The sequence below is a fragment of the Serinus canaria genome, chromosome Z (assembly GCF_022539315.1).
Source record: "Serinus canaria isolate serCan28SL12 chromosome Z, serCan2020, whole genome shotgun sequence".
Lineage (NCBI taxonomy): Eukaryota > Metazoa > Chordata > Aves > Passeriformes > Fringillidae > Serinus > Serinus canaria.
The window spans coordinates 44,847,839-44,875,438 of NC_066343.1; the positions used below are offsets into that span (position 1 = coordinate 44,847,839).

Genomic DNA, 27,600 nt, shown 5'->3' on the forward strand with positions numbered 1-27,600 from the left:
CCTTTCCTGAAAGGCTCTTGTGGGGCCCTTTTGCTTGTGCTTTAGCATGTTATTTGGAAGAGCCTTGGGTATGTAAACTGAAGAGACAGGTTTTCCTTCTCCTAAGAGTTAGGTTCCTTTGGGAGGAACCTAAGCGGGGATGCAGATGTGACTAAGACAGTATTTTGTTTTGGGCTTACGATGGTTTTTTTCACCAACAATGATAGGCCCTGCAGTATTCATTTTGGTTACAGCAGCACTGGAACTTGAGCTTGAGTCAAACTTTCTCAGTTGAATAACAGATATGTACCCTTTGGACTGTGCAGAAGTTCATGGTGGCTACTGTCCCCATGGGCTAATTTCCTGGTCCAGCTGCATGACTTCCTATATATTTAATTAACCAAAGAAGAAAAAAAAGGGAAAAAAGGGTGGGCCTATAAAATCAAAATTTACTTTGAAGAAAGAAATCCTGACTATGTGGGTTTTGCTTATTACAGTATTACTGCAATTTAAACAAAAAACTGAACGTGGAGTACGTTGACTTCAGAATACAAATTGCTATCTGCACATGGATTAAAATTCTTTCAATCCTGTATAGCATTTTTTCTGAGACTCAGCTGGGAATGTTGCAAGCAGGACCTGATTTTAATTTGTGTAAAATTTCCATGAATAACAAAGTCTAATTAAGACACCCATTAAAAGTCCTTAGCTTTAATTCAGTGCGGAAAATCTCAGAGTTCTGTTGGATTTTTTTTTAAAAACTGATGTCTTAATTAGGCACTATTAAGGGAAAAATTATGCAAATTAAATCAGGCCCTTACTGTTATGCATTTCTTTAATTATTCAGTGCTTGTTTTACTTACATTTTGATTTCTTATATATGTTAAAAGAGCAGATTAGGTGATAATCTCTCTGGATTGTTCCATGTCCTACTTCAGATCATTACTGAAAAAACTACATCTACATGAAGTATCTGACTCTTTCAGTTGAAAAATGTGCTGTCTTATGATTTTAACATTGTAGAGTATATTCATTGAGCAGGAGTTATGCTTTCAACTTTTTGCCCAACCCTTTTTCCCTTATCTCTGCTTTAAAAAAATAATCTTTTGACCTTAGAAGATTAAATTTTAGTCTGCTGCTTTTTTACAGAGTAGTAGCAAACTGAGAAGACTTCATATTTTTGTATATTCTATGGGGAATAACAGATTTAACTTGCCCAAGTTTACTACTTTCATCACTTTTCATAACCCCTTTATTAAGGTAATTTTTTCATTTCATTTGAGATTTGGTTTAGTTCCTGTCAAGAGGAGATAGGGTAAATGACACAAAATATGCAATTTCAGGCCTCTGCATCATATATTCACCATAATTAATTATCATTAATCACTATTTTTAGTGATTTTTAGTGGAATATTTTAAAAATTCAATTTTTTGAAGTTCATCTCTTAGATTTGCTGTAAGTTGGAGCAGTTGCATGCTCAGTCAAAATATTGCTAAATAAAATAGTTAAAGTTCGGCTGTATAAAAAGTAAAACAGCAGGATTAATTTTTTGCTTAGGAAAAGAAGAAGCAACTGACTGTGAAGTTTCAGTGACAAAAGGGAATTGTTCTGATACAATAGGATGCTTTGAGCCAAACCAGTTTTTCTTTTCCAAATAAAACATGAATTTTTATTCAAACAAATTTAATTATTATAAAATTCAAAAATGCATCTGTAGGTATACCACATCAAGTTAATTATACTTTCCCGCCTCAAAACATACTCATTTGGATTTCAAAAGGAGAACTATGATGATAGTTTTAATTTAGCTGTAGAAATAGTAAGGATGGATACCCTGACAGCATTTACCTAAAATGAACTGTTCCTCCTGAACATCTTTCAGTAATACGCTAATTTAGATTGTTACGACAAGCAACTGAGATGCCTTGTACTCCCCACAGCAATTTTGAGATTAATTACATTATGCTGCACTGATTATAGGGAGACAGTCATGCTATTCAATGGAATACTTTAAGTAAAATTAGTTCAAGGATATAGAGATCTCATAGGTTCCCATTATGGGAAGCACTGAGCAATTTTCTTGACATAATGTTAAATAGTCCAAATTATGTGTGATGAACAGTCAGGAAGTTCAAACAGGCCCTTTGGCTGCAGTGAAAAATGGTTCAACAATGGATGATCCTAAACAAAAGGGAGCTGTTGCTGCTGGTTTCATGAATATCTGCTTTTCATCCCCTGCTCAATATGGAGAATAAACAAACAAATGTACTGAACAGAAATAGATCTTGTTAGATATAGAACTGGACTTGTCTCAAGCTAGTAGTCTGGTAAGTTCCCAGGGTTCTGAGAACGGTTGTACTTTTCACTGATTGAGAATTTCTGCTAAGCCCTTTTTAGTATATTTATTTCAGTGCTTATCTTAGAGAGACACTCATGTTACTGGTTGAAATTGTATGTGTGAGGACGGATCTGTATTATGATGGGGTACAGGTGTCCCTGACTGATACTGATTATTCAATGCAAGTTTCATCAAAGACTAGTGGGTGGATATGTGTCTAATCCTCCTACGGTGTTTATCCACGAAGAGTGTGTTGAGGTTTTCAAAGCTACCACAAATTTCCAGCATGTATTTCCTTTTTGAATGATTCCAGATGGGTGAATCTTTTAATCTTAGAAAATATTACCTCCTCTGTGTCTGTGTACACAAGTACAGTGACACACACATGCACAAATCTGCACACACATGAAATTCATTATTACTCAGGAGTGTATGAATCATATAAAGTATCAAAATAAGATTTCCAATGAGCCTGAACAAATAGTCAAGCACAACATCACTTGTGTGGCTGAAATCAAAACCAAAACCTCCAAACATTATGCACAGTTGAGTTAAAGGGAATAAGTTCCTGATGAAGGTGTGGTGATTCACAGAAAGAGGATTGACAAGTGTGATGAAGAAAATGCAGTAAACAGTTGAGGTGAATCCTGCTGATGAACATCCTGGTATCAGTAAGAATTCTCTTTTTTTTCTGACTGAACCAAACAAACAGAAGCAAACAATCTTCCAAGCTTTTTGAGTATGTTATTATGAAGGGCACAATTTTTCTGTAACCTTAGCTCAAATGTTGTGATATTTATGATGAAATATGCAGTTTTCATGATATGGTAAAACTAGCAGAACTTGATGGGAGTTAAGTATTGGACTGTTTTCTTCTTACGAGAAATGGCTTCCGTGTGTTATGGACTACAGGCTGAGTGAACTGCTGCATATTTCCAGTATATATGACTGCGTATTTGCCTAACATTCCTGTGTCTGGTAAAACATACTTTATTGCAGAGTGGGCTAGTTTGCAGCTTTATCTTTTCATTGGTTTTATCTTTGTCTGAAGACAGAAATATCTGAAGTGCTTGAGAATAGTGATTTCTGGAAGCTGATGAGGCCACTTATTTTCCTCCTATAATTGATTGGGATATTGAACCTTTTGTTGGATGAAAGGAATTTTCTTCAGGGATTCCAGGCAGATGCTTTGTCTTACATTCTTCTATACAATAATTACAGCCATTTGGTGTTGATGAGGGGATCTTGTGAGGCTCTCTTCAGACTGGTCAAGGTGTTTCCTGCTGATTCTTGGGAGAGTACTAGCAGAATAAGCCAAAACATACAAAATTGTCTGCATGTAGTTTCTTTGGTATAACTAGGACCTTTTTTATTTGTCGATGTTTAATATTTTTCAGCTTCTTGAGCCAGTCTTTCCTTGTAATTTTTAAGAAATTATTGATGAATAAGTAAGGCAAAGTGCAGTCTTTAATTGTGATTGGAAGGCAAAGATTGAGTCCTAGCTTAACACTATCTACTGACAAGCTGTTTTAAAATTTACTTGCAAATGTAAATGATTATTTTGTATATAATCCATGAGTATAAGTCTCCAGAGTGCCTGAAATACAATGTAATATAAAGATATCTTTTGAACATTTATCTACAAAGAGAATTCCTTTCCCATGCTTCTGTCACACAAACTTATCCAGGTAAAGTTTATCACAGGTAAAATTGTGATTCAGGATATAGGACTCTAGACTGTGTTATGAGATCCATATCTGAACATGGATGGCTGAAACTCTGCAGTTGCTCTCAGATTCAACATCAAGATGAAAATTCATACATCAGTTCATCAAGTGAATGTGACTTGGGCCTTTCTAGATCAAAGTTGGCACCTCGATTTCTTATAGAAAGCACAGAAGGGATGTTGTCAGCCAAGAACTGGCAGCAGCGTGTATTTCTCTAAAGCTAATTTTTCATGCAGGTAGCTGCATGTCTTACCACATAAAGCTTTGGTGTGGTATTTCAGAAGTCTGTGTAAGATGTGCTGTCACAATGAGTTACTCAGATTCTTAATAGGGAAGCTGGGGAGATTCATTCCTCTGAAAAGTAGTAATGGGCACTAAGACAAAGTGTGTCTCTATTGCTACCTTAGTGTTCAATAGCAGAAAGAAAATGTGTTCAGCCTTGATTTGTGAGAAGCAAATGCTTTATGGAACCCACCAGGTTCAAACTGCCCTACGGTATTTTCTACAGTCATACTGGTGGTGCTCTAGTAATGCCATTTCCTGATGTTTAGCAGAGTCTCAAAAGCATCACTATTAGTCAGGTGGGTGATAAATTAAGGATGTGTGTTTCACACATTTTGGAAACTGACTGCTATACCATTCAACTATGTCTGATGGGAGAGTAACATGGCCATTCGATTTTTAGAGGTGGTAGACCTCTAGGGTGCCCTAGACAAAAAAGGAGAGAGGGAAATTAGAAAAATGGAAGATATTTCTGTTTTCTTTCAGTTGTAAATTTTCTAAAATATTCATCACTCTCGATGTGCACTATACAGCACAATGACCTGGGCTCAAAACCAGAACTTATCAGCTATGATCTCCATGTTCAGAGTAAACAACTTGTAATGTAAGATATTTGGTATGGGAGCAAAAGACCAAAATATCCAAAACTGTATCTCCTATACCTTTGTCAACAAAATTAATTCAATCAGCTTTCTCAAAACTACCCTGCCATGGGGTTTTACAGTAATATTTTTCACCATAATATTGGAACTTTGCCTTTACGAACAACTGGAATTCTTGAGAGAAAATGGGTGAAATGGTATTTCCAAATGCATGGTATCCAGTTAGACTAAACTGCATTCAGTGGTTTATCACCTAGCTGTAATATGATAACACTGTGAAACACAGAATTTCTATTAAAAACCTGTGTTTTGAGAAGCAAATATATTATTCTCCAAGTGTAGTCGTTAGATGGACTAATATAATGTTTTTTTAAGCTTTGAAACTTCTTTCTGAAACACCTAGCAGAGTATCATATGGAGCTATGCCTAGGAAATGCACAGATTAATATAATTTCTGGCCTTTGTTAATTTGTTGGAAGGTGATTTGTACTTAAGATTTCAAGGAAAACTGGATTTATTTTATTTATAATTGAGAAGTATAATTACAATTTTTTTTTTAAAGTCCATATGTGAGCAACAAATATATTTGATAATTTGAGCAATAAATAGTTCATGTGAATTTTTTAATAGATGTTTCAAATTTCTGTTGTGTTTGGTTAGCTCATCTGTAGATGTTAGTAGTTTTCTATTTCATTATAGCATCAGAAATATTTTTTGTAACACTGAAAGTAGTAGACTATATGACAAAACACTGTCCTGAATTGTAACTGAGTAACTAAGGTTAAATATGCTGATATTTGGGCATGTATGTGAACAAAAGTCAGGAGTTTGATTAAATACTGATTATAAATATGTTCAAAAATCTCATCAGGGAAAAGAGATACAGTGAATCCTGACTTTAAGAAAGTCTGTATGCATACTGGTCACAGGTTTTTGTTCAGACTTCAGATCTGAGAATTAAAAAAAAATGTGCACAGTGCATACCATCAGATAACAACAGCCTGTCATTCTGAGTTATGTTACAGCTGTGACAGCAAATACAACTTGCCTTTGGCTTTGGGCACATAAATGGATTAAACTGTGGCAAACCAAGATGGTGGAATTAAAAAAGATCAAAATTGCAATGGATCTGAAAATCAAATTAGCATTCAATACAACAGTAGAAAAATGTATGCCTGCATAAATAAGAGCTAAATTTCCCAGACCTTCATTATATTTACTTCTTTCCTCACAAATTTTCCAATGCACAGCTTGTTTATCTAGCACAGGTGCCTCTATGGAATTTGCTTGAGGTTTATGCCTCAGGCATGGCCTCTGTGAATCCATCACATAGACATATTGATGCCCTATTTGATGGTAACAGCTGATTCTTCACCTACAATACATTTGTCTGTAAGAATCTCTTCAGGAAAACTGAAACTAAAATATTGAACTTGTAACATGTTTTGTTTAAGGAAAAAATTAATTTGTGTTAAATGAAATACTGTAAGTATTTGCACTTTTAATTCAAGTGGATAGTGTCCAAATAGATATGCAGTTTCCATGGTAAAATATTGTTTGATATAACTGTAAAGGACAGACGGAGAATAGGTCACAGAAGTTCTTTCTAGCTGTCAGTTTTCAACAAGATTATGAAGAGGCTGTTTCTGACAAAAGGGTTTCCCTTTTTGGACTGAAAACTTAAAGCAGGTCAGTGGACTTGAGACACTTGATAGAGCTGATGTTCATGAACTTGTACTGCTATCAGTTGCACCATCCATAATGCAGACTTTTATTTCAAAAGCTTTTAATTTTGTGTTTCCAAAGATAACCATGGAAGTGTGAATTGAGTATAAACTGATGCAGCACTATCTGCATGAATCTGAAGACAAGTCTAAGCAATAACTCTGAGACAATTACATTATCTGTTTTTTAGGAGTACTTTTACAATCTTAAGCTGCAAACTAGTTATGGTAACTTAAATATTAGTTTGGTAAATTGCTCCACTCCTGTTCACTGCATGCAAGAAAACATAAATGGATGTTTTTTGAAGGCTTTTTATGAAAGATATGGTTTGAATGGTATTTGTAAGAGTATGAGAGTACCGTTCATAAACTGTTTTCAAAAGTAGCATACTTTTGAAAAAAGTAGCATACTTTTGAAAAACACTGAAGTTTAAAGCAAATTTCAAGTGTAACATTTCCTATGAAAACCTTTGTCAAAAGGAGGACCTTGGTATACATCTCAAAGACAGCTCGACTGTTGGAGAAGAATTGTATTTGTAAACTTCACACCAGGTATGTGCTTACCTACAACTGGATTGCAATTGCATTTGAAATCTAATATGCAGATTGTGAAGTCTTGGGACTATAAGAATTAAACTTAATAAAGCACCAAGTTTTCATTGTTTTTTACCTCAGAGGTTGCTTTTCTATGAATAGAAGACCTCAGTGTCTTTGTATTGCATCTTCACTCACTTTTACATGTGAGACAGATATAGAACTTCCTCTTAGGAGGAAATTCGGGGAATTAAAAAAAAGAAAGAAATTGAGGCACTTGATGTGGGGAATCACAAACTGCATCTACTGAAATCACTGGTAAATCCTCTGTGGCTGCCTACAAGCATGGGATTTCACCCTCTGTTTGGATGGAGTGGGGTGAGGTACTGCACTGCCATTATGTATCACACAGGAAAGAATTTGGTTTAGAAGAAAATGGGGTATAAGTATAATCTTTTTCTTAATATTTGTCTGAACAAGGAGTGGGTTTGGTCATTTGGGCCATATGGATAAGGGCAAAGCTGGGGTCCATGTGAGCCACTGGGTCCCTGGCTGGGATCACTACAGTGTAGTATAGGGTGATACATTTCTGTAAATCATCATGGTCTTCCATGATCTTCTAATTTATTTTAATTTATTCTAATTTATTCTTGTCTGTCTTTGGAGACAGCTGCTTTTGTAAGCTGATTATACTGTCTGTTTAAATCCATACACTTCACAGAATATTCTTTCTTAGTTTTAATAAAAGTTGATCATTTTGGTAAGAGATTCTCAGCTACTTTTGTGATGTTAGCCCACCCCAAAAGCTAAGGCTTCTATGGTAGCCTTGTGGTTGCAGGTCAGCAACTCCACTTGGAAGCTACCAGATGCAATGAGAGATGGTATTCCCTCCAGCAGGCTGTGTGGACAGCTGTGCTGCCAGGACAGGAGAAGAGCCTGCAGTCTGCCTCTGCAGCAGACTCCCTAAAAACATAGTGAAAATCCAGCCCAATTTAGTGAGCACATATTCCTGATGAGAGTTGTGTCTAGAGAGTGACTTCTCATTAGGAGGGGTACTTTGCCACTCATAATTAGTGTGGTTTTTTACTGTAATTTTTCATATTGGCTTGTGTTTTTTGAGAAGGGGGATAGTCAGCTAACTGATCTGTGTTCCTATGGATACAATATTTGTTATCGTTTGCACTTGCATTTTCTAGTGCTTTCTGCTAATTTAGTTTTAGATGTCCTAAACAAGACTCTCCCTTGGGTGCATTTGCAAAGTTTAGTGAATCGTACTGCCAGGAAGTTTTTTGTGGTATTAATTTTAAATTTCCTCCTTCTCAATTTCATTCCATTACCCCAAGTATGTATTTCCTGTATTTTCCCAATAATTCCTTCCTCTTCGGTGTGTTAATACTTCTCACATACTTGTGGTAATTGTGTCAGTCCAGTTATTATTTCATTACCATAGTCATGTTTACCTCCTTTAACCTTTCCTTGAATCAGTTGAATTGTGTCCTTTATCAGTCCATGTCTTTAGGTAATCATAATTTGACAAGATGCTTCTGATTAAAAGATTCCAAATATTTCATGTTTGTATGACTCTTTTAAAATACTTGTGACTCATAGGGCACACAATCATTTTAAGACAGAAGTTATCAGCTGCTGTTGTAAAAAAATATTTACAATGTGTGTTTATTGCAAGTTATTTACCCTTGGAGTATTTGCATTCATGCAGAATGCCTAGGATACGTTTAAACACTGGATAAACATATATTTACCAGTCAACATTGCCACATTCAGGTGTGCCTACATGTAGAAAGTACCATATTACCGTGGTGACCTGTACCTGGCATCAGGTCACATTCAGACAGCCTCTTGTATCTATGAAAGAAGTGTTATTACTTATTATGCTCTTGACTTGGAAAGTTCCCATTATTAAACACTTCTGTGTTTTTAGTAGGTGGCTTTTTGCCAGATGTTATAATGTGTACATTATAGTGCATCGTATCCAAACCCTCTACCCTATTCCCAAATTGTGAATCATCAGTTAGCCTTCCAGTGTGAGTAACCTCTGTGGACAGCTGTGGTCAAGTCTTGGTTATCCTCCAAGCCAAAGTGGTACAGCATGTGAAAACAGAGGTTTTACATCAGTTGTTTGCTCTTAATACTTCATACATTAGGGCCTGTGCTCTGTCAGTTTACTCCTGCTGTCATGGGATTTTGGTTCAAAGACACTGCATGAGCAGCAAAAATATTTTGAAACAATCTGATACATGTGCACACAGGTAGGAAGAATGCTTACCAAAAAGTACTGCTACCTAAGCATGTACTACTATTGTAGTAGTAGTACATGGTCCTTTTTCCCCTGAAAAGGGACCTGTCCGGTGAAAATATCAAGTGGAAATACATAGCCTATTTAGAGCAGCGCATTCCAAAACACAGGTGCTATGATGATGGGCAATTCTGGAAAACCCTAAGATAGGCAGGTTCCTTAAACACAATGTGTATGTTTCACAAGGCATTCTTTTGGTTTTGTTTTGTAGCCTAACAGCAGTGGTCAAGTAGTAGGGAAAGTGCCTGGCCATTTTACTCCAGTTTTGGCACCCTCTCCCCATCACAGTGCGGTGCGACCTGTGACCCTGACCATGACAGATACTAAACCCATCACTACATCCACTGAAGGTGAGGCATCTTCACCTACAGCAACCAGTAAGTATTTCTTTAGGAAACAAAAAATGTCCATCAAAGATTTGATATGATTCCAAATTGAGGCCAGAAAAAGGCGCCTTTTCCTACTATTTGACCAAGTGGGTGCTCATCATTTTACATGGAGAGCAAACTGCAAAGCTTTTCCTCCCAAAATTTCAACTGATGGGTCATGTTACATGAACCAAAGTTTGTGACATGGCAAACAAAATGAAAGGGAAAAGCCTGCATATTTGACCACTATTCAAGGAAAAGAAAATGTGTTTTTTCATCTGAGGTGGACATTGTTAAGACATTGAGAAGCACACCCAGACAGCAAGGTTTTACAATGACCCGCAGCTGGAATTCCAAACAGGGACTGGATAATTTGCTCCTCAATGAACTTTCCTACAGAAATCAAACCTTATTACAACACATACTGAATCTGAGCTATGATAATTGCATGTTAATATAGGTTGTGTCATTTTTAGCAAAAACAACTATTGTGGCAAAAGAAAATTTTCCTTCCTTGTCATATATACAAGGGATGGTAGATCCACTGTTTGTGCTTGTTGTTTTTAAAATAGAAAGTAACAAACTCTAACTAAAATGTTTTAATCCCTTTACTACATAGAGGATCATCTTATTTGTCCTATTATCTTCAATGGAATTGCAGTTCTAGAAATAAGGGTAAATATCTAGACTAATTTCTTCTCTTCAGAGTATTCATGATAAGTGGTGCAGAATGTTGCTTTTTAACTTCATTCTGAATTTCTGTTGTCCTTGAACTTTTATTTGGATTTGAGATGGCCAGTGTTACCAGCATTCAGGAATGGTGAAGATTTTTAGGAGACACTTCCAGATTCTTGAAAAAAAATCTTAACAGTCTTTAAAAATATTAGTCTCTTTAGGATTTGTAACAATGAAATTACTTGTTCTAGACCTATTTAATATTTGAAATTCAAATACACTCCCTAACTATTGGTCTGCCATTAGTGGAGACTATAAGCAGTATCCTTTCAGGTGGTCTGCTCCTTTAAAACTTATCATTAGAATCTGAGGAAGAGATGAGACTCAAAGGCATAAGATGTAAAGAAGAAAACTTTTAAAGCATTTTTTATAAAAGGGTAGTAGTAACTACTTTTTAAAAGTAACATTTTAAAAATGTTTTAAGCATTTTTTATAAAAGGGTGGTAGTAACTTTTAGAGAAACTACTGCTCAGGTATTAAAAAAAACCATTTATAGTGATATATATATATGTGGAAGCATTTTATTTGCCCTTTCAGTATATTAGTTTGCTAAGAGGTCTTAAGTATGATAGTTTTATTAAGAGTCTATCTGTAGATTTGAGTTACAGTATTTGGACCTTCCAAGAAAAGTTAGTTTTAGCAGCAAAGTAGAAGCTGTCACTCTAAACATTTGCACCAGAACAGAAAATTGAGAAAACTAAGTTCTTGTACAGTTCCAAGTGTTTGTGGTTTCATTCTACTTTGACATGATTGTGCTTGGCCTACAAATCTCTCTTAGGTGAGGTCAGGGTTTCTGATAAAAATGGCAAAAAAACCATAGTAAATGCCAGAACTGTTTTGGGATGTTTTCTGGTTGTAGTACCTTAATCATCATTATAGGAAAGCATACCTAATCTGCACATTTTCCTGCTACCAAGGGAAATATTTGGATCAAATTTTCCAATTAAATCATCACCCTGTTTCTTGTGCAAGTCATAGGAGCCTGAGTAGCTGATTCCTGCTGAACCTTTAGAGCTCCTTGGCTTAGATACCTAAAATAAGGCTTCCTCCATGCTTCCATATTAGTTTCTAAGTAAATTCTTGGCACTACAGCACATATATAACAATAGGAAAAATCCCTATGTGCAAATTTGATTTCAATGTGGCCGTGCTGCCTACAAGATAGGCATACTCCTCATCTGCTCAGGTGCATTATGATTTTTGGAAAACTGCAGTAGTCTATCTCCTTGATACAGGCTTTTGACTCTGGGTTGGTAACTGTAAGAGCATAAAAATAATGCAGAAATATAGCTTGTTGATGAACAAAATAGCAATAAAATGAGGGATCATGTTCCTTTGATATATAATTTATGTATGAACACATATAAACTGTATTATCAGTCGAACTGTATTATAAGTCATAATAGGTCCACCACACAGGTTATTGATGTTAAGTTAATGGGAAAATCAACACTTAACATATTCTATAGCATAGTTTTACTTTTATTTGCAGTAACTGACTGATTGCTTGGTCCAAAATAAATATAGTTATACATTTATATAACTTGGACAAAAAAAGATCATTAATATTCAGTGTGATAAAAATAAATTGACAAATGATTAGCACTCCTTTTCATTCTGAAGTGCTATAGCAGAATTTTTGTTAATTAGGAAGAACATCAGGCTTTACTAATATTTGTGGAACCCTTTGGTCTCCATCATAATTTCCTTCTAATGATCGGTTAATTCTTATTATAGTTTTTCAGTAAAGCCTATTTATTGTACATAGAATTTTATTTTTTTTTTTAATGAATGCATTTTCTTGGGTTTTTTTCCATGTGAACTTAATATTAGCAGGCCAGTTTAGTAAGTACACTCATCTAGCTTCTCACTGGCATGCCTGTGTGTGTCTGTCCAGTTTTACTAGTTTTGCTACTAAGTCTTTGTTAGTTTTCCAGCAAGTTTCCAGGCTGTGATGCTACAGATTGCAGTGTGGACATCTCCACACTGGAAAGCTGAGTAAGACCTCCTAACTAATTTGATAAGTGCCACATGAGAACTTTTAGGAACTAGTAGGAGAGACCAGAGAGGCATTTGTCCTATGGGTGAAGGGTCCATTCTCTGCAGCTAATCCTGGCATCACTTGTCATTCTCTTTCTCCTGAGAAATGGATTTGTTCAATCTTCTGGAGCAGGTAGAGAGAGAATTATTTTAGTCTCTCCCTGCAGAAAATATTGTTTTCTAATGTATGGTGGAGTTGAATATTTTCTGTTTTATTGCACAGTAAGAATTAGCTCCTTTCTTAGGAAAATATTAATCAGATTATATCCCATTACTGCAAAGATTCATTTCATGCCACATAAGGAAACCAAACTTTTTATTCTAATTTATATTCTTCTTTTACAGTTGTTTGGTACTTTCTTGGTAAAAACAGGGCCTTTACAGAAATAAAAATAATGTGATCATAAATATTTTCTCTCAGCATTGTAATTTCAGTGATTTCACAGCTGCTTTATATTGGTATAATGGAAATTACAAGTGTGATTAGTTCAAATAAATAAATTATGAAATAATTTAAAAAATAATCAAAGGAATTACTATTGTCAAGAGACATCGTTATGATTTACACATGCAGCTTCCATTGAAGTTTATAGGAATTTACACGTGCCTTTCCAAATTTGGTCCAATATTTCTTTTGCTTTCTCCTAAAGAAATGCTAAAGACACTTCCTATATATTGCAAAATCATAACTCTCAGATCTCTCATATTTGTACTGTACCTTCACAAGGTAATAGATATGATAGGTTGGTATTTTTATCAATATGTTTTGTTCTTCCTTAATCAGCCTACACAGCCTCAGGCACATCCCAAGCCAATCGATATGTGGGACTAAGCCCAAGAGACCCATCCTTCCTACACCAGCAACAGGTGGGCAAGTTTCACATAGGTGTAATGATGTAGAGAAGATTTTGTGGTATTACCTTCCTACATGCTGCCACTGCTATCTTGGATTAGACTGAAATCTTGAGGTTTTCAGGATTTGTCACATGAAGATGATGTTTATTCAAAACAGACTGAATGCTTTCAGAAATATCAGTTTAGCCTATTCTTTCTTTCTTAGATCGGTCCCATCTTGAGGAATTCCTTATGTGTTTCTTTCAATATTTTATTTTTTAGAGTTCATACTTTAATCTTGAATAGGATTTTAGGACGTAGAATGAAGATTTTAAGAAACAAATTCTAATTTCAAAATCAGTTTATAAATATCAGCAAAACTTTCAAATGAAAAAATACAGTTTATTATTTTCAAGTTTTACTTCCTTTTCCTCCAATGTTTAACACATTTCTTCATTTTACTTTTAGATCATTTGTAAAACCAAATTGTCAAGGCAGCACATCATCATTTCTAGTGTAATAGGTTTAAATTGGTCTGCTGATTTCAAATGTGACAAAAACACATTTTTATTCTAGTTTCTTACATAATTTATATTTCAAGTAGCATTTTAAATTTCACATCTCATTAATGCCGTAAATTTAATGCAAATGAAGTGTTTACCCAAACTGTGAAAATATAGAGCTGAGATTAATGACGACATACAAATAAATTAGCTGCAGTCAGTAGCAAGGCCATGCACATAAAGAAATGGTACATTTCAAAAATAAATTCAGACCCTTTAGAATTTTAATGTACTTTATGATGTGTGTTTGTTTTCCTCTTAGATCTTAACAGTATAGGACTTTGAAGTTCACAGCATGTAAAATGTTACAAGGAGAAAAGCTGAATGTGACAATAAGGAAGAGAGTGTTAAATAGGCCTTGGTATTTGTTGTAATGTGTTTTTTCTTCAGACTTGTGCTCCTGTCAGCAGCTTATACGCATTTCTGTTTCATTTTTCAGTAAAACCTACCTGTTCTACATTGTTGAGATATAGCTGACCCATGCTTCAGCTGAAACTCCTTATCCATACCCACTCACAGGGCAAGGAGGCAGTATGCCCATTTTAAAGGTCACCACATGCGGAGTTCAGAGATAATCATAAAGACGATAATTTATTCAAAATAGCTGATGTGGTGCCAACTATTTTTTTTTAACTAGTAAGACTTAAATTTAAACATCTGTACACTTTTATTATGAAAATATGTAATGACTATTAGTGGCTTTTCCAGCCATTAATTTCTCAATAACTTTTCTGGCATATTGTTTTGTTGGAATTTTTTAACCTCTCAAAGATTTTTTATTATGAAATATGTTGTCATTACTATGAAATGTTTCTTTTTTCAAGATACACAACATATGATTATTGTTTTCTAAAGCACACAAAACACCTCTCTTTTTATGCACAGCAAATGTAATTTGTGGAGTTCTTGTGAAGTTTTGTATAGTGTTCTTTGAAATGTCTCTGACATCCTGTTAATTTAGGGATGCACAATATGTTTTTTCCCCTTTGTATTTTTGGACACATTATTTTCTGCAGACTGCTCCTGTTTAGGCCTACTCCACCTTCCAAGCTCATTGAAAGACTGCTAAATTTATCGTCACATGCCAGAAAGTAGTAGAAGCATATTTAATTTTCTCCCGGCTGAACTTGACATATATATTGCTGATGTTTTTCATCTTTATTTATTCTTGTCTTTGTGTAGATCAAAATAGATTCCAAAATTTCAGCAGTGTCCTTGGAACATCAAAGTGAGAGGGATCTCAAAGGTCTTTGGTATTGACATGTGTTGTGTCTGACACTCCCTTTCATGGTAAAACATGGCCAAATGGCTTGAAGGGAAGGGGAAACTAAGCTAAATCTCACGTACACTTCAGAAGAAGAAAAATTATTTAATGCTAAAAATGTTAAACCAACGTTCGCCTTTCTAAAGTGTATTGCTTCATTGTCTCATTATATTAATCCAAGAGCATCAATTGGTGACCAATGAGCCATGATATTTAAAAATATCAGTGTTTATTGTTTTGGCTCTTAACTCACTATTCTCTTCTAACATATGCAATTGCCTGAGTGTGTTTGTGTGTATGAATGCCTACAGATACTTAGAAAATTAAGGAGTAGTATGCACAGCTGAAAATATCCGAAATAACAGGCTACTTGAAGTTTTTCAGATAGATCAATATGGACATATAAATATGTATAGGTATGTTTCTAATGAATTAGTTGCCTTCACTCAGTTCTAAAGGTGACATACATACAGAGATGACAGACTATAAACACACACACACGCACACACACACACATATAACCCAGAAAGTAAGGCAGAGCATTGAGATTGTCTAAACAACTTCAACAGAGCAAAGGTTATCCTCTTGTAAGGCAGAAATGGGATTGATTTACTATGTCCTTTCATTACTTTACAGCAATATAAAATAGACCACTCTTCTTGTGGCAGATTTTAAATGCATTTGCTTTTAAGCAAATCATGATGAATGAAAAGAAAAACCAAGGGGTACGTGAAATAAGGCAATTAATCATTTTGTATTAGTGGAGAGAAATTTTCAATTAGAAAGCCATTGGTTTTAGTTCCAGAGAGATCTTTTAAACATTCTCCCCTGTAATGCACAGTGACCCCTCAACAATAAATATTGTCACCAGTACCTTTTTTACTTCATTGGAGGAGTCTTTATGAAGATTTATTCTCTCTGGTTATGAAAAATATTAGCAAGTACCCATGAGTAGTTTTTGTTGCTGTTAAAAAGAGCCATTATGTAGCCCATTTAAGTTACAGTAACCATAATAAATTTAAAAAGTTACACATGTGTTTTGCAACACACACTCGCACAGAGTCCTGACAAACTGATAGCTTCCTAGAATTCCAGTAAACAATGTACAGCACAGAATACCCAAAATACTCAAATTTAGATGGGAAGCACTGAAAAAAACTTTGAAAGACACTTCATAATATGGCCAGTGAGAGAATTTGTTAGCTTTTACTGAGTGGGATACTGTGAAATTGTGGTGTTATATGCATTACTTAACCTGTAACATTGATAGTTAGAAAGACTAGATTCTAATGGGGAATTTAAACTATGCAGTCCACTTTCTGATACACTAGCTGGTGGATGTCCCCATTCCTTGCCTTGAAATGCCAGCTATTTCTCTGCTATGACATAGTTACAGAAAATAACATCTTGCTTCAGTGGCATTTGGAGAATCATATATATCTTGGCATTTTATTGTAAAAAAAAATTTTATCAGACCTTCTCTGTCTATTAGAAAATATTAATGACCACTTGTTTTTTCTTTTTTTGATTCAGCATCAGCTTCTAGAATTGTTAAATGTTGATGATGTAACTGCAGGAAGAACACCATGGGAGAGGGAAAGGGACATGATAAGACCTAGTACCTGAATGATAGAATTTTTCTTAATTTTATTGTTGCTTCATTGTTGCTTCTGTTGTTGCTTCACCACTTCATTGGTGGAAGTATTTTCTGAAGCCAAATCTACTGCTCACTGTTCTTGCTGAGAAACATCCTAGCTAAATTAAATAAAAGACAGGTTGGACAATCTTTGCAATTATATGGGTGCACCTTCATCCTCCTCCCCTCTATTAATTTGCATTTATTAAAGATTTGTGATTTCTAAGCCTAGACTAGAGGAAAAAAACCACAAACCAACAAACTGAGGAAAGTCAGTCGAATTCTACCTTCTATAAGTGGTCACAATTCTTGCCAGATTCTAGTTGTGCCTGCATTCCTTTGGCTAAGTATTTTTAATGGCCAGATCCTTAGCTCAGTAACAAAGTTTTAATGACCAGGATCCTCACAGTTATGTGATGACATTTCTTTAGCCTCCTTTTGTCACGGTTCTCCAGCTTCACGAATTTATTGTGGTATTGAAATGACAAACACTTAAGAGTCAGGTTATGTTTTTACTGGCAATAATGCTAGAAAGTTGCCAGAAATACTAGTCATATACTTTGCCTGTGTAAATAGTTTAAAAAGGTGAGTGGATGGATGGATGGATGGATGGATGGATGGATGGATGGATGGATGGATGGATGGATGGATAGATGGATGGATGGGTGATGGACACTTGTATTTATTGCAAGTGCAGATGAATGATATAATAATAAAAAAAAAGGTTTCTGTTGGAATTAATGAAATAACTGCAATGTTTTTGTTCTTAAACATTTAATTTTAGTGTACCTCTGCCCTTGTCTGGATACTTCTATTTTTAATTAGAAAACATAAATAAATGGAATAGCTATTAAGGTTGTTAACAATAATCTCTAAAACTTTCACTGTGCTAACTAATGCTGGCCCAATTGCTGAGGAGTTAATGAACTCCTCCAATTTTTGCACTGATAAACTCAGTGTCATGGTTTTCACTAAAGCTTGCACTTTTGGGGTATGATGGGATGTTGCATTCATGATTTTCACACAGATTTTACCATTATGAATGAGACCTTTTCAATATACATAGTAATAAGGTCTCCAAAATGATCAGAAAACTGTAGATAGCTTTTCATTTCCTACAAATGCCTTCCCTGTTTCTTCCGTAGAAATTCTTCTAACCAGATGCATCCTGTAGTTACTGAGCTGCACAGTTCGAAATGTAGTTCTCTTCATACTGTTAATCCTGGAAATCATGAACTCAAATGCCCACTGAATGCAGAGCATTTGTTTACGAAATGTTTTTAGTGGATGTTACTTTTGCATTCAGCAGCAGGCTGAAAGAAGAACACAGGCGGACTCCTAAAGAGAACTTGTCAGTAAAGTCAGGAAACAGGTTATCAACACTTAGCCTGTTCTTATTGTGTCCCTTATCATAATTGACAGTTTGACGTAAAACTGGGTCACATGATTGCCAGGGAGGTATGTCAATGGCTAAGAGGTCACCTTTCACATAAGCTTGCTGGAGAGGAAACACATTTAAAGGAAGTTTCAGTCAGAACAATGACAATATGTAAATGTTAAGTTTTATGGGCTTTTCTCATCTAACAGACGCTATAGCAGTCTCCTATTACATTTTCCAAAATACAATTCTTCTTTCGCTAACTGTCACAGAAACTTGAAATGAATGTTAGTCTTAGCCACTCTTTAGATACAAGACTACAAAATCTGCTTAAATACTAAACTACAAATCATTCATACTATGATTAAAGATTGAGCTGTTGGGCTGTGGGTTTTTAATGTATGTGTGATTTGCATACTTAAAACACTGCAGGATGGTTGTGCTTGCAAGGTGCTGTTTAAACTGTGAAGACAGCTATAGTAAAATCTAGCACTTGGGTAGAACTTCACATCAGTATGTCTCACAGCTCTGCAAAGTGCAAAACAAAATCAATTTTCTGGCATTTTACAGAACAGAACCACTCGGTCTCATTCTTTGCTTGTCTCCAGGCCTGTGTCCACTTCCAAGCTTGTCTTCCCTTCCTGTAAAATGTCTCAGGTGAATGAGGGAGTTGCACTGCCTCCCAGGAGAAATGCATGCTGTGGGCTTTGTGCCTCTGCTGCTTCATGAGTGCAGCAGTGGGGATGGATCACAGGCGTAAGGGCAGAGCCTAGGATCCAGGACTAAGAAAATGCCTGGGCAACCTGTGAGAATTCCTCATCTCCTGCAAGGCTGGGCATCCTTTTCCTCTTCATAATAAAGACTCATCCTCTTTCTCATGTGCTTAAATGAGAGATAAATAAGAAAATCGTTGGTAATGTTTTGAGGATAGAAGATGTTATGGCAGTGAGGTTTCTGTGGCTTGTTTCACTAAAAATCCACAGAATTGTGAACTGAAGGTCAAGTCTGTTCAACAATCTTCTAGGGAAGACTTTTCACCATGTTATATGCCAAGTCAGGCCATTTATTTTTCATTTATATCATACATTTGAGAAAATTAGTAGTGTTTTCAGCAGTTATTAGATATGTCCTGTGAACCATTTCTTTTGTCTCTCTGCTGAGGAATGTAAGTTTTCTCAAGTAGTTTACTGCCTCTCCTCTTCATACATATCCTGCAGAGAAACACTTTTAGGATGGCTTGTAGAGGGTAAGAATAACTGTGCCTTCTCCTCTCCAACTAACACTGTGGCATGATTTTAGAGGTACCTATGTTACTCTGAGGAGAATAACTAGACAGTAAGCTTTCAGTATTACTCCAGATGACATATAGCACTTGAAATACTGTAGTGAAGTGCCTTATGTCCTTCCAAAGCTTGGCATTCATGTCAGGTCTATGCACCTAAGCCTTCCCTTCTGGGGTATGTGGACATCCTCCCCGGGCAGCCTCCCACTGCTGCTGTGAACAGACTTCTGCCATCAAAAGGAGCCCAGACTTACAGAGTCCTATTAAATTCTACAGTATTTTTACCCAGAAGCCTCTCAGCACATGCAAAGATGCAGATGCAGACTTTGGAAATGATATTTCTAAATCTTAGACATGCTGAGATCTTTCAATAGGAGTGAGTTGGGAGAGGGAGTTTTATATGAGGGAGATTTAAAAAAAATTAAAATTCCAGGCAGGGTAATTTTTAAAGACAATGGGGCAGCTATGTGAGCCTGCTGAGGAATGTGAAGCAGCAGTTTTTTACATTGGGAAGGTGTATTTCAGTACAACTAATACAGCCCTGGGCTTGTCACAGAGCCGGCTGTCATGCAAACCTGCACCTCTCCATGGTGTTGTCAGTGCTGCGAGCATGGCGAGTTGGTGCAGTGAATACAGTACTAAGTCTCATGGAGCATGAACCTTCAGATAAATGTGCATGTATGTGCCTACAGATTAGGTATAAAATGCACATTTTGCATTATAATCTTCATGGCGCTTGGCTGTATGGTGAAGATTATAATGTGAATTGAAGTACATGTGACTGCATATCATAAGCAGCATGCCATTACTAACATTTATGAAATATGATTCAAAAACTTCGTGGTGCTTTCTTAATAATCAATGTAACACGTAAACTGTATGTGTGGAAGGTTTTCACACAGACTGTGGGAAGAATATAGCGATATAGTGCAGAAGCTAATTTACTAAAATGCAATACATCAGTCTCTTACTCTTTTCCTCAAATGGCAAATGCAATTAGATTCTATATAACAAGCTTAGTTCTTGCCAGATTTTTGAGTTAGAGCTAAGTGAATATAATAATTTGTTAATTCTAAGTTTGTGATTTTAGTGTATTTTTAATGGTTCTAATCAGCCAAAGGTTGTTTATTCATGATTTTTAGATTTTGTAAAGAAGTAAAAGAGGGGGATGGGTGGAGGGGTTTAACCTTTCAGTCTTTTGTTTCAGCTGCAAGTGAGTTTTTATAGCTAAGTTAAGAAGATTTAAAATATGCATTTATAGTGTAATTCCTTAAGGATAACGGCAGAAAATGTCTACAGTACATTGAATAACTGGGCTGACATATTTTATTATGTTTTCATTATTAAAATCAAGCTCAGGATCCTGTTTTGTATAGTGGCTAAATCAAACGTTTGCTTACCCATTTCTTCAAACATGTTTAATGTATTATTCACAGTTACCTCTAGCAAACTTTTTAACCGCATGTTTCCTTTTCTGGTTAATTTCATGTGGTTTAGTCATGCTTTTAATGGCCTTTAGAAGGTCCCTTGGAGTTCTTTAGATAACAAACAAGAAACAATCCCTATGAAAACATCAAAGACTAACATTTCCATTTCTCAGACCTTAACAGCAGGAAGCTTATTAGTCTAACAGCCAGACAGGGTCAGGTTTGCAATATTGTCTTGTCCTCAGCATTTGTATTTTTCAGGAAAAGACTGCAATAAATTGTGCTCCTGTGAAAACAGTTTATTGTAGTTTGTTTGCTGTAGCCTGTGCTATCTCAAGAATGTGAACATGGATAGAGAAAGCTAAAATGCATTGAATGCAATTAAACTCAGCAACATTATCTTCAGAGTGTCTAATCATATATAATAGTACAGCAATTTATATAGACATGACTATACAGAGGATAAAACATAAATTTTCTTCAGAAACCAGATAAGCTCACTTTCTTAAGCTTAAAAATATGCAGCATATATTTTCAATAAATCTGCTAACACTATTGGGCAGCTGTTAAATAAACAGAGCTGCTGAGGGTTGCTTGGACAATCTGCGAAGGCAGAACTGATGATTTGAGGATCTGGGAAGAGTTTTTTTCAGCTAATATTCAGTACATTTGTCATTATATTAAAATGCAGTAAAGTATTTTAAATTCTACTTTTCCGAGTCTGAACAAGATTAGATTATTTTATCACCTCTTGCTAAGTAATACCACTTTCAGTAACACTAGATTAATAACCTTCAGTTACAAAATATCTTTACTCTTCTTAAATAGCTAGATAACAACATACAATTTGTTCAATTTTGGCAAGTTTTCTATAAATTGCATGTCTTCTATATTTACCAAAAAGCATGCTAGAAGATATTGATTATATTTTACCTTACTAAATACACATTATATAGAGCACTGCTTAAAAAGACAGTATAATTATTTCCTTTCTTAAAGTATCGCACTATTGATTATTAACATTTCCTTTTATTCCAGCTCAGTTTGTAATCTAATAATAGCTAATTGTTATGTGATAATAGCTAATTGTTATGTGCTACACACTAGTTACTCTTTTATGCTTTATTAATAGAAGATCATATTAAAGTGGCATTATGTTAAACAAGTCTATAGGCATTTATTTCTCAAAATAAGTTATTTTTCTTTGTTTTGTTTTTAAAGTTACTTATTGGGAAAGTAAGACTTTTGCCATGTACAGTACTAGTTTGCATGTATTCATTTAAGTACTAAAAACTGTAGTGTGCTCGATCCATATCTGACTGCTAGGTTTCAATTGACAGCTGAGAATTTGTGACTGGACCATGAATCAAAACGGCAGGCATTTATACCCCAGTGCCAGTGAGGATACATTGGGAATTACTTGGCAAAGGTAACATTTTAATTATTTCCACCCCTACACTGCCTCTAAAAAAGTTTCATAGAGCGACAATATCTGTTATAGTGGGCCTCCAGAGGTATATGTGACAGCATTGTGATCAAAATATGTGTGTAACATTTCTCCTAAACGCATCCAGGTTATCTTTCATGTAAGCTGACTTTAGATGATCCCTTAATGTAACACCTGAAATAACAGCACACTGTCCTATGCAAAGGGTTTGAGAGTTGAAGGAAACACTGATCTCAGGCTTTAAAAATGTCATTTGCTCTCATATTTTTGGGACCTGATTGGTTGACAGAAAGAAAACTGTGTTTTTAGAGGTATAGATGAGTATAATAATAGATGGCTGAGGTGGTGGTTGGTTTTGGGTAAAGAATAACTATATTATTCATAGGGTCATTTCTGACCAATTGGCTGTTGTAGTTTTAGGTCACTAATATACACCTGAAGGTAAGATATAAACTATCTTATTTTTCAACTAGATAACAGAAAAGTTAGGAATTATTTATAAAAAAAGAGTTTCTTTTTCTATGAGCCCACCCTGTGGTCACCCCACCAAGTAAACCAAGCAATAAACTCCATTAACCTTTGATATATTATTAATTTATTAGAATTTACATCTCTTCTATATAGTGGATTATGATAACAGCAGATGGTGTATGTTTATCTTAATAGGTATATAAACTAATCAACATAAAGTTTTTATCTTTTTCATGTACAGGATTATCTGCAGCACTCAACACTTAATGAGGGTTGTCCATGTAAATCTTGTAGGCTGGGAGTCTATCAGAGAAAGTATTAGCCACTCACTCATGAAATAATTTAAAATATTTTTTAGAAATTTATGTGTACATGAAAATATATGTACTTCTGAACAGTTAGTGTAAGTATGTGTGTGAGTGTAATTTATATGTGCTATATACAAAAAGCTTTTTTATGCATTGTGCTGATGGTACTATGGATTGCTAGAAGTTTTGGAACTTTTGAGTATCAAGTTGGAAGGGAAATTACTGAATTTGAAAATTGGTGCTGTTTACAGATCTTAAGTTTAATTTCTTCTGGGTTTGTTTTTTTTTTTTTTTTCAATTTATATGAAACAATGTTTTAAGTCTGGAAGAATTGTGGTGGTAAAATAAGACCTTGTCATTTCTTTCCTTATATATTAGAGAGTACAATGGAAAATTAGCTAATGGATTTACCTCGTCTCCTCAAGGGCTGTGATTCACATTACAAATCCCCATCACGCAGTAATTGCCAGAATTTTCAATGTACTGCCAGGAGTGAATCCAAACTGAGCTTTTACAGCACAGAGGGGGTGATTTATTCTCCCACTACAAAGTGGCCTTTTTCAGGACATTGACAGACATTAGAAAATTACATCACAGCAACCTATCTAGGAGCATCCTCACACAGTTTCAATCAGATTCCTCTCGATCCCCCCTTAAAGCATTGCCAGTTATACTGATAGGAGCTCAGTTATAGTGTTTGGTGAATTCTATTTTTCAGTACCATCATACAACACCCTGGGCATATATTGTGAAACGAAAGGAAAAGTGGGGTAAAACGTTTCTATGTGAGGATCAAGAAAACTTTGGTGGTGAATGAAAGCCTGCTCCATGATCCATTTGCTGTTATGGACCACGCTGCTTTGCAGATCGCTCCCAGAACGCTGCCTGCCACTGTGGCCCTACCAACAAGCACAAACACTGCCAGAAGAGCTTGGGCACAAAATCTGCCATGGGCATTTTGCTAGAGGCCTAGGCTGTGCCACTTGCTCTTGGATTAGGCGCAGCCTAGAAGGACAAGGAAACAAACCGTTCTGCCTAAGCAGATGGCTTCTAGTTGGGGTGTTTTTAAATATGACATTCTACAAATCCCACAGAAATGAGGACGTCAGAAGAAAAATTATACCCGCACGGGCTAAGGAGCAGTGAGCCTTTCTAACACTAAAACTAATGTTAGGAAACAAGAATATATTGCAAAATAATTGCCACATGTGGGCAAAGAAATATATTCCAATCCAAATAAGTTGTTGCCACTCCAAATAGTTTGATAAATTCTTGATTATGTGATTTCTTTACATTTGCAGAGCTCAGTTTGATTGTACTCAATCTCACCTTTTACATCAGGCTTTTGTGGTTAAGTATACTGATTTTTCAGAAGGGTTATTGACCTCAGGCAGGTGAAGAAGTTGGCAGTCCCTCAGTGTTAGCTGCTCTGTCTCTACAGATACCAGGTAGCAGATAGGGTCAGGTTGAAAGCTTTGTCATCAAGCATTGTTGGTGAACCACACCTTGGAAGTTTTGAGAAAGTGAATGACAAAAACTTTCTGTTATTTCTGTGTGCCTTTGTCTTATTTATAGTTGCCTGTCCCCTCATGGTAGTTGCAATGCACAGATTTCAAAATGGTTTTGTTTTGTTTTATTTCCTTAGAAAATGATGTATCTCTTGGCATTTAAAAATTCAGGTATAAGACAGTAGTGTTCTGTATGCAAAGACTGAACTTCGCAGAAAAGAAGAGAATATGAATAATACTAAACAAAAAAGGACTAACAAGCCACAAAAACTTAGATCACTGATACACCATTCTCTACAAATCCAGAAGACTTGCAGTGAAAAGTGATAACAAAAAATAGATTAATACTCTGCATAATTGATTTAAACATTCTAGTATCTTTAAAGGAAATACTTATATAAAACATTCAGTGAGCATCCTAAAAAATCCAAAATAAAATGGAAAAAAAAACCTATCCCAGTTATTTGGTGAAGTATTGAGAAGTGTTAATTTTTACTTTGCTCTTCATCCCAAATCATGTACAGATTTTGTTTGGATTGGTTTGAATTTTTCATTGCTTACTTAGAACATTTAGGGTACATATTCTGTTTTAATTTTATATTTATTTATAAATGTATCTTTTGTGTCTGCTGAACTTTGAACATGATTTAAGCACATCAATAGAAATAGGCTATCCAGTACTTTCATGATCATTAAGGTAAAATTTTTGTTGTACATGTGAAGAAGATACTCAAAACCATTAAAAACCCCAAATATTTTTTTTTTTTTATAATGGCAGTTCTGTTTTCCTAGAGACAGAAGGCGAGGGAAAGCTGTGAAAATCTGTAAGGCTCATTTAGAAAAATACAGTCTCAGTCACTACGTGAGGGCAAGAGTATATGCAAAAAGTACACTTAAGAAACAAGTGAGAGTGACAAAAAGTGGGGGGGTGTGTGTGTGAGGCTGATAGCACAAGTTTGATCCTAAATCTAAGGCACTCATCACACCATTGATGGTATTTCCAATATAAATACTCATAAAAGCTGGCATGACAGGTCTCTCCTAGAGCATGTGGAGTATTTGCAAGTCTTCCACAGACTGTTAGCAACTTCTCATTGCCAAAGTGTATGCTTCAATTCAGCTATCGACAAACGTATTTTTATTTATATTAATTCTTTTAACAATCATTCTTCACTAACTGTTGAACGTTACCTTTGCCCTACCTGGGCAAATGGACTAGGCCAGAATTTCATGCTTTCCTTCTGTTATCTTGAACATCAGCGTAGTACAACAGCTGGCTCATTCCTGGGGATGCTGAGGGGAGCACTGTTCTCAGAGTGCTGAATTTCTCTCTCAGCTGTGCTGTGGGGTATTCAGCATTCCAAGCATCATTCCTCCCCCTCCCACTCCCCACCCTCCCCGCACCACTGTGTGTTTATGCCAACAGTGCTGATAAGGCAATCAAATGGGATAATCTGATTTATCAAAGAGAGAAATCAGAGGGGAATTGAGAATGGGTGCATTTTGCTTTTGCAGCACAATATCTTGTACATGTTTGGTATTGAGAAAACATAGAGCTAAAATTACACAGCCAGCAGTGTGTCTGTGGAAGCACATTTTGGCAAACACAGACACCTGTTAGAGCAGTAGTTCATACACTGTGACCTGTGTCCCTCCCTCATTCCTCTCCCCAGCAATGGTTTGGAATAAAAGTACCATTTCATTACAATTTAAGAACAAAAAGGCTGAAGTTTTCTGAGTGCAAAAATATTCACAGAGAGAAAATCAAATGTTTTCTTATCTTTACCAATTTAAATTACTAGTTCTAATAGTTTTGCACAACTCTGTAATGCGGAATGATGTGCAAAACATTGTTTCCTTCCCATCAAGGCAAATAGCTTCCTAAGAAACACTTCCTAAGAACACTTCCTAAGAAATTAGTTGTATTTAAGCCAGACTTACATTCTGCCATCCCACAGGAAATGGGTCAGCAATCCATTAAGATGCCATTAGATAATCTAATTTGGAACTTAATCTCTAAATTAACCATGCTCCATACTTGAAGCATACTTGAGAGAAAGAAAAAAAGTTTATGTTTGAATCGATAGGGGAGCCGAAGCGTGAAGAAGGCTGTTTGTTTTTTCTGTAGCCGTGGTCACGTCTCAAGCCGTCTGGTAACCAGGAGAAACCAGACATGATGTAATTCCAGATTGAACTTGAACTTCAGGGACTTAGAATGGGGGAACAATGGACCATAGGAATCAATAATGTCCATTTTCCACATGATTATGTTTGGAGCTTTAAGTTAAACTTTATGGGAGAAGCAACAAGAACTGCAGTGTGACCAAAGTGAATGAGTTGATCTAGAAGCAGGATGTTAAAATAAAGAAAACAACTTCAATAATAATTTCTGACCAGCACTGCAGATTCCAGCAGAATTAGAAAAGTTTTTGCTCTGCAGTGAACTGGTTGCCTGTTCTGAGATCTCTTTGTTCACTTAGGTGGGACAAACTTAATCTTATGTTTCCTGTCAGATGATTTTTGGCAGCTGCTAGGGAAGGAGGAGCATATTATAGAGAATTCCCAAGTGTAAACTGTATCTTTAACCCTTGGATACTCTAATTTTCTACTTCCTTATCATACTTCCTATTGTTTCTTTTGAATAAGTAGAACTGATTTGTATGGGGTTTATTTTGTTTGTTTGTTTGGAACAGTTAGGATTGTCTGCATTACTATTTAGTAATGCTAATTTAATAAATTTATAGTTATATTTTTTAAAGTGCTAAGGTAAAAATTCTAATGGTTTGAAGTGAAAATAGTAATATTTGGGAAAAGAATAAGGTAGTGCAGGTGTATGAA

The 27,600-nt window shown here is 35.6% G+C and overlaps 1 protein-coding gene across 8 annotated transcripts in view; it reads left to right on the forward strand.

Moving 5' to 3' along the window:
* Positions 1 to 27,600, forward strand: part of NFIB (nuclear factor I B) — a 171,062-nt gene that overhangs the window by 131,279 nt on the left and 12,183 nt on the right. For 2 of the 8 annotated variants that reach the window (XM_009093959.4, XM_018918366.3), the window contains exons 9-11: positions 9,713 to 9,878; positions 13,429 to 13,511; positions 22,369 to 22,457. The exons of 1 other annotated variant lie outside the window; for it this stretch is intronic. In XM_009093959.4, coding sequence (XP_009092207.1) covers positions 9,713 to 9,878; positions 13,429 to 13,511; positions 22,369 to 22,457 — 338 coding nt within the window. The remainder of the gene's footprint in view (positions 1 to 9,712; positions 9,879 to 13,428; positions 13,512 to 22,368; positions 22,458 to 27,600) is intronic. 5 more of the 8 variants (XM_009093960.4, XM_018918367.3, XM_050987403.1 and 2 more) reach the window with 5 other exon arrangements.